Source organism: Chiroxiphia lanceolata, chromosome 8 (assembly GCF_009829145.1).
Source record: "Chiroxiphia lanceolata isolate bChiLan1 chromosome 8, bChiLan1.pri, whole genome shotgun sequence".
Taxonomy (NCBI): Eukaryota; Metazoa; Chordata; class Aves; order Passeriformes; family Pipridae; genus Chiroxiphia; species Chiroxiphia lanceolata.
In genome coordinates, this window is record NC_045644.1 from 8,901,350 (window position 1) to 8,909,863 (window position 8,514).

Consider the following 8,514-nt stretch of genomic DNA (forward strand, 5'->3'; position numbering starts at 1 on the left):
CTGAACCACTCAGCTGAGCCCCTTCCCAGGTGCATTTAAGTGAGCCACACACATACAGAACTAAATCCTTTGCAGCTGGAAGGACACATCCTCACACAGTCGCCCCCCCGAATGAATGCAGAGATGATGGTAAATGAGAAGGCTGTAAAAGCTCTGTCCTTGGTGTATATGTTTCTTGAGTGCAGGTACAGCGTTCGTCAGATCCTTTGCCAGACCCCGACGGAGACTATATAAAGCAAAGGTCTAATTGCTCCATTTACAATTAGTAGTAGCGTTCATCCATAAACAGACCAAAAAAACCCTGCAAGTGTACTCCTTTCTTTTGGAGGAATAGATGAAACAAAGAACAAGGAAGCAGGATAAAGCAAGAAACATTTCATCTCCCTCCCCCAGCTCTCTGCGCTGCCCTGTTGTGCTGTTTGCCTGATGGGGTTGGAAAAGGTTTGGATCTGAAGGGTTTGACTTTAGTGAGCTTGTCCCTGCACTTGGGGCAGCCCTTGGCACCCCAGGGGAATGTCAGAGGATTTCAGCCCAGGCTGAGAGAGATGCAGGACATGACTGTATCACACTTTTCCGTGCCTCAGTTTCCCCAGCTGAAGAGCAGAGATAAGAGTCTCACAATGCTCACACCCCAAGGAAATAAGAAAGATGAAAGACATAGCCCTTTGCTACACTGCTTTCTTTTCCAGGTGACCCACCTGCCCCTCCTGTCCAAGCACGGGCACAGCTGACTGCAAAAGGGCCAATATCCTAAACTCTCTCTTATAGTAAACTGGTACCCGAGACAATGTTCAGGTTTCCGATAACATCCATCAGAACAGGCAGTGGCTTGGACTCTGGGGTGACTGAGTCCCAGATTTTGGTTCCTGCTTTTGGATGAAAGTCTCTATCTGCTGACATAGCACAAATGTTACTGGGAACAAAAGCTCCTGGAGCACCCAGCATGGTGTCAAAAAGTTAAATACAATGTTCACTGTAAGGCTCCTGTATCTTATTTTGTGCTGCAGCTTTCCCTCCTTGTGTGCCTGTCACAAGCTGCAGCAGAGGACAAAACCTTGGGCAGAGCTGACTTCTCAGGGTGGAGAGTTTTCTCCTCCTTCCTGAGGTCCAGTGGACCACTTACTGGACCACGCTGGTTTTCAAGCATTTTTACCCCCACTAGCCAACACAGGGCCAAATTTTATCCTTTTGGCTCCTGGCATGAAGCATGCCATGGTGGTGTGCAGAGCCCATCTCCTTCCCTCCTGTCTGCTGGAGCTACCCCCTTCCTCTGCACCATGAGGGGGTGCGGGATGTAGGATTTGTGGTGCAAGGTGTTGGATATGGGATGTGGAAGGAGATTGTTAAGAGAGGTGCACGGTGCGGGGGCAGGAGGGGGCTGCAGGAGGGGGTGCAGGCAGGGGCAGTGAAGGCAGGGCCTGCTGCCTGCAGTGCCGTATTGCTCATGGCCAGCAGAGGAGGATCTTGTCCTTCTGACGAGGTGCAACACTAAGCCTAACACGGAGCAAGATTCAAACAAAAGGAGTGAAGGGGGGGTCAAGAAATTAGACCGTGGAGCTGGTTTCACCAAACAGGCTCCTTGCTGCAGCTCGACACTGATACTCTGTGTGCTCTCTCAAGAGGGAATAAATTCACTGGATCCTGTTCGTAGCAGGTCTGCAGAGATGAGGGACAAAGCTGGAAGAATTTGCACAGAGCAATTTTAAATTTTATTACTTTAGGCTCATAAAAAAGAAACCCCGAGAAAAAAAAGGCAAGGAGAAACATTTTATATGGGTATCAGTGCATTGCTGACTGTGGAACAATTACATTTATAGGGCTTCTAGAAAAAATTGTGAAAAAATGGCTGAAATTCAAAATAACCTAATATCACCTGATCTTTGTTGTCTGTCATCATTGTAATGATTAGCACTTCACTAAAACTTCATTTCTCCAAGGAACCATCAAAATTTTGCTAAATAGACTTTGTACTAAGGTTAAATATTGCAGATATATGATGTTCTCAATTTTTCCATTTCAACTCCAAGAAAGAGAGACTAATGAAATGTAATAGATTTCAAACAGGAATGCCAGAACCATGAGCTTTCTTCAGCTCAGGACAGAATTCTATGGTTCTTTCTCAGACAAAAATGCCCAGTTAATATCTGGCAATTCTTTGTGAATAAACCCAGGAAGATTTGACCCCAAATTCAAGGGAAATTATTTACAGCTGCCAAAGGCATTCTGCAGTTGATCTGTTTGCTGTGTCTTGGGTACATTGCTACCCCTTATTACAACAAAAACAAAAAACTAAAAAAAAAAAAACCAAACAGGTGGAGAAAGAGAGCAAAAAGTTGACAGTCCAGGGTTAGGCTATGAATTTACATGTGTGCAAAACAGAATTCCAGAGAAAACAGTGTAGCTACTCAAGCTGGCATGACAGACTAGCAAGAGAGGTGATAACTACCTCTACACATGCACACACTTCGCAACAAAGCACTACAGGAGTTCAAACATCAAACTACATTAGTAGGAATTGGCCTATTCACTTAATTGCATTAAGTCCTGCAAATTCTCCTGCAACTTGTCATGAATTGGCCTCCATGGCAGAAGAACAAAGATTACACTTTCATTTGTTCACCTGTGCAGTCACAGCTTTGTAGCCAAGAAGGAGGTGGGATGGGGTTGAACTGGAGAATGAAGATGTATATTTGTTCAGCTTCCATCCAGAACTGACATCAGGCATGAAGGAGCCACGAGGGCAAACACGACTACTGCCTTCTCGTAGTGAACCCCTTGATCCCACTGACAGCTCTCAGTAAGAACCTTTGTCTGGGCTGCTTGCCAAAGGAGGAGGGAATCGACAGTTCTGATGCTCTTACAATCGGCCAGATTTTTGCCTGCAACCATCTTGGGTAGTGACTGTCTTTGAACTTCAAGGGAAAGTGGCTTTTCCAGCAATGACATTGTGTTTCTCAGCCAAGGCCATGGTTGCAGTATAATGAAAGCAGGGTATACTATCATCTGGAGCACACATGCAACATATGTTGTAGTTTTAGCCTGGGAAACCATTCTCTGAAAGGATTCCACCAAAACCTCTGACTTCTTCACCTCCCTACTAACAAGACATCTACCTCCACACTGAGCTGCAATGTGTGCCTCAGAGTAAATGATGTGTCCTTATCAGCTGGTCCCAGGGTACCCAGAGAGGTTCACATTTAAAGCCTTTATTTTGCTGGTTATTTAATTGTGAACCTTTCCCATGGTAGCATCTGATACAAAAAACCACAAGGATCCAGGAAAAAAAGCAAGATCCCTCAGAGGTGCTGCTGAAACCAGCTTGGTTCTCCGCTCAGGAGTTACCTGCTCCTGTTTTCCAAGAGATCAAAGTTTTCAAATGAATCTTTGCACTGTGAGAGGTGGTCTGGTAGCAGCAGGTTGTTTTTAAACCTGCTCACTGATGGGTGAGGTGTGCTCGTGCTCCCATGTGAGAAACGGAGTCAGCCTTGGATGCCACAGAAAGGGGAAGCTACACAATCTGTGTCAGGGGGCTGCAGGAACCAGCCTGTCACACTAACACGAGTGTGCTGCGCTATCAAACGCTTCTGCAGCCAGTGCTGGGAATGCAGGTTATACTGCTAGACTTAAAGCTTATGCAAAGTCATTAAGTCCCTTTAGTTACACGGGATATCAACCTGCATGCTGCAGGGCATAAGCTGATTGCCTTCGGGGGTCAGCGCTGAACGCTTCCCTCTCTGAGAGCACGGTGCAAAATTAGCTGGGGGCGCTCCCAGGGCTTTGTTGCTTTCCTGCTGCATCAGGCAAATTTAGGCGAGTGCTGCAGAAGGGTATCACACCTGATGGGCCACAAACCAAGACGGACCTGACAGCATTCACTTCTCTTCACAGTGATCAGTCCTCAACACGGTGGAGGTCTTGTGTGAAAAGTGTAGTCCTGGAGTGAGGGTGAGGGGAGCAGAAGTGGGAGTTTTCTACAGGAATAGATCCATTGGTAGGAAAAGATATCAGACAGTGCTGACTTTTGGACACCCTAAAATCTTGGTCTCCAAGGACCTGAGGCAAGGAAGGACCTGCACTGCTGGTAACACTTTCCTGCTTGCTATGGGCCAGGTAAGAGATAGGCACTATTGATAAGTTTTTTGGCAATTGTTTGATCTTAATGTGATACTTTCATCTGTTTTCACTACTAAATGCTCTTGGTTATTGCACTGGGCATGGCTAGTGACTTCAAAACACTTTCCATCAAAACTAAGCCGACAACATTTTTTTGAAGTTTCAAACAATTCTACTCTGTCCCTTGCAAGTCTTTCTTCTTGTTGCCAGGGGTGTTTGAGTTTACAGAGAACTGTGAAACAAGGAAAAAGCCTGATCTGAACACCTGTTGATTTACACCGGAGCGTTGGGGGATCCAGCTTGGTCTTGTCCTGTTCCAGATTTCTCTAGCCCAAGTAGGAACATTTCTACTACAGTGTCTTGCTGAGCAGAAGTGAAATGAAAACCAGGAAAAAAACCAACCATCAGAGAAGACCTGCCATGTTTGAAGACAGTCTTTGGTGTGCTTGCATCATATATGCTAAAATAAAGGACTAAATTTGGTCTCGCTGGCACTCACCATGCAGCTTTATGTCCTTTATGGAAATAGTTTGGATTCACGCAGGTGAAATCAGTTTATCCTCAGGTAATATGAAAGAACTGAATGGAAATTTTTGGCATAGGGTTCTGCTCCAAACCCACCAGATCCTTGAATGTCTGAGTGTTTTGACTGACTTAACATGAGTTTCTGCTTAAACCTTTGTTTGACTTCTGCTATATTTCACCAATAATATTTGTTAATCAGTGTGTATAAAAACTCCTAAATCCTGATTCAAATAAAAATGATGAAGATAGATAGTTTTGGGATAAGATGGAAATAGTAATTGAGACTGCTTTCCATGGTTTCAGCAAAGTGCAAAATCTATTATTTTTTCATTCAAACTATTTCAGTGCAACTTTTTCTTTGGGACAAATCATTAAGGCAAAAATGTCCTCTCATAACTTGTTTGTCATGCAATGGTCACATCATGGCAACTCATTCCCCTCTTTTTTTTTTTTTCCTGGGATCCATGCCAAGTGCTAAGCCAGAAAACCTTGTTATATTAATTATGAAGAAAAAGCATGTTTTATTAAAAACTAGCCTGCTGAATATTCTGTCGTGCTGCTTTTCAGTGACAGCAGAATTGCTTATGCATTTTAGCAATGTTAATGAATTTTCAGGGGTGGGGGGAGATATACGCTACATTTTCTACAGCAATATTTAGGGCAAAGTTAGATTAGGATTGTTAAAGCTAATGAATCAACCTAACACTTAGGACTAGTTAGGAAAAATCTGTGCAAGACTTCATGTTGTCTAAGACTGTCCATACATCTTCTTCACTGAACATGAATTAACACAACCAATTCATTATGAGCTTATTTATATTAGATTGGGTTCTGACAATGTCTGTAAAACTGGCACTGAACTACCCTAGAACTGATCCCTCAGTAAGCTGCTTCATGTTCTGCTGGACCAAGTGCTGACAGAGTAGACACTAATTAATAATTACTCTGTTGTGTTCCTAAAATCACTGCTCTCCAATTCACCGATCTCTTCAAAAAGATCTACAACCCATTAAAGCCCCTCACTATGTGTTCTCCTCAAAGAACTCAATCTTAACCTGTCAACATCTGAATTTTTGCAATATATTTCAGTAAATGTGAACCTGCACACATGGGAAATATCACTAAGAAAGTAGTTGTTTTAAAGAACTTCAGATTCCTTCATGAGAAAATCTACTTGATCCCCATGCTTGGAAGAACAAAAGAATTTTTTAAAAACCGACTTTTAACTTTCCTTTGGTTACAAGTCATTCTTCCAGTCTTCTTTTAAGAGGAGATGAATAGGTTTGGGGAAGTATATCAAGCTTTTTCTGAGTAGAGCTCTGGCCATGTCTTGCTGTGTTGAATATTTTGCCACTAGCCTTCCTCCCACATTAGTGGCAATGATAATTCAATCATCCAAAACATATGGCTGGGGGAAATTTCACCTTTGACAGAAGAGTTTGCAAAACTGCCAAGGCAATAATCCAATATTTAGTTTCTTTACCATGAAGACTAGATACAAGGAAGAAAATTTTTACGGTGAGGGTGAAACACTGGCGCAGGTTACCAAGGGAGATGGTGGATGCCCTACACACGGAAACATTCAAAGCCAGGCTGGAAGGTGCTCTGTGCAACCTAGTCTAGTGGAAGATGTCCCTGCCCACAGTATGGGGGGGTTGGAACTAGATGATCTTTAAGGTCCCTTCCAACCCAAAACATTCTGTGATTCTAAGCTGAGCTGCCCATGCTGCAGCCCAGGGTTTTGGAGCATTTCTTAGTGCCCAGGGCCGGGGGAGTGACTGCACTCCCCACTGCACACCCCTGGGAGTGGGGTGGCCACTGAGCTGATTGTACCCAGATGAACCATTCCCTGACACTGTAGATGTCTGCTCCAAAAAAACATAGGGCTTCCCTGTTATGCTACATTTACTTGGACACCTCAGTGTCCTGAAATATGGATACTCCACTAAGTGCTGCAACTGCCCGGGTAGGGCTCAGCACAGAGCAGAGCTGGCACATGGAAAGAAAAGCAGTGTAAAAACATACTCACGCACAAATGTGTGGTCCCAAGGAGAATGACCAATGGGAGAACCTGAAGGGCCAAAGCACTGTTAACCATCCTTATGCTCGTTTTTTTTCTTGAAATTAGCTTCTTCTTCTTGCCTAAGTTTTTTCAGACAAGGCACAATCTTGAGGGTGAGCCAATTCAGTGCAAATAATTAACCGTGCTTCAAATATTGTTTAATGTTCAACAGATCGTACTGATCAAATAAGTGCATCCTGTCCAGATAATCACCGCATTGATTCTGGCAAATGTTTCAAATCAGTAAGTGTCAGATGGAAATGGTACAAATTAACAATGAAAACATACATTTTCCTTGTATTAGAATAATCTTTCAACTATTATTATCAATTGGAAAAAAAAGTATGAATCAGACTTAACTTCTCTCCCACCTGAAAAATAGTGAGATCTAGTAGATATCTAGATAGTGAGATTTAGTATAGATCTAGATAGTGAGATCTAATATACAATTTTAAAAAATATAAAAGCGTACTTTTTTATTATTTTCTAAATTTCAGACATACACAGACCATGTTGTCCAGCATTTGCCCACTAATGTGAGAACCTGTAATAATTTTTTTTGAATAAAAATTGAAATTCTTGAGTAACCCCCAGTCTCCTGAGGCTGAAGCATTTGTAGCAACAGCAGCAACTGAGGAAATTACTGCATTACTGAAAGAATAATCCACTATTGCAGAAATGCTGAAAAACTTTTGCTCAACAGATACTGTTTGTGCTATGTCTTACAAAAACAAATGAAAAGACAATTCTTTCTCTTCGACAGCTTAAAGCCTGAAAAGGAAGGAAGCAATAGTGTTTTTACATCACAGCCCCAATTCACTAGGAATTCCCTATCAATGTTTTCTCTGTTGTGATAAAACAGTTAAATAAGCTAATGCTGAGCACATTACACTGCACCAGGGGAAAAATGAATGTGCTTGTCTACTCAGGAGGACCTGACTATAGTACAGTAAATAAAATGGATGGGAGAGGTGCCCACATGTTGGAATATGAGGAAGAAAACAGTGAAATCCCAAGCACTTCATTGTTTCCCATCCCGAATGTGATTTTCTGGTGAAAAAGATCAGTTGCTAGCACTTGATTACAGACTCTGTGATGAGTGCTGAAATTCTGATGCCAGAGAACCTTGTTTCTGATGATTCCTTACTGTGAAGCATGAACAATCCTAAAGGAGATTTCATATATCAAAAAATACACAAAGAATTAAGGTTTGCTGATTACGTCACATGTGCGTACCTTAAGAAGGTGCCTACAAGCAATTTGTGTTTGAGATTTATTGTGTTGGTGGCCAGCCAACATATTTAAGTTTATGAGGTTTCAGATTCTTTAACTAGTTAGAAAGACAGTAAGATAAAAGGAGTTAGATAATGCACGACTTTATGTAATGTGTCCTTGAGTAAGCTGATTTGCACTGAATTTTAATAGACCCCTGATTCATCAAATCTCAAACAGAATTAAGGTATGGACTGGATCCTAATAACATCATGCTTTATATCCATGAAAGATAAATTAAAGGATGCAAAACTGCTATTGACAAACATTGATTATATGTACTTTGATGGACTTTGAAGTTGTGCCAGATGTGTCTTGTCAGCCTCCAAAGTTTTCTTTTAAATCTCATTGCATAAGGCTTTTACTTTTTAATTATTTTTTCTCTCAGCCTCTTTGATCATGAAAAAATGTAGATCATATTTGTGTGATGTTATTTCCTATGCATTTTATTTAGATATGCCCTTGTGCACAGCTCATGATAAGTAAAAAAATGTTACATGGCACATAGTGATCTTACCCTGTTATCCTGGGTGCTATTTAAT

General features: G+C 42.0%; 1 protein-coding gene across 6 annotated transcripts in view; it reads right to left on the reverse strand.

The window, feature by feature from the left end:
- Positions 1 to 6,833, reverse strand: part of HABP2 (hyaluronan binding protein 2) — a 32,993-nt gene extending 26,160 nt beyond the window's left edge. For 4 of the 6 annotated variants that reach the window (XM_032694573.1, XM_032694572.1, XM_032694576.1 and 1 more), the window contains exon 1: positions 6,668 to 6,833. In XM_032694573.1, the coding sequence (XP_032550464.1) occupies positions 6,668 to 6,736 (69 nt within the window). In that variant the 5' untranslated portion in view covers positions 6,737 to 6,833. The remainder of the gene's footprint in view (positions 1 to 6,667) is intronic. The other 2 variants (XM_032694577.1, XM_032694574.1) reach the window with 2 other exon arrangements.
- Positions 6,834 to 8,514: the final 1,681 nt, after the last annotated feature.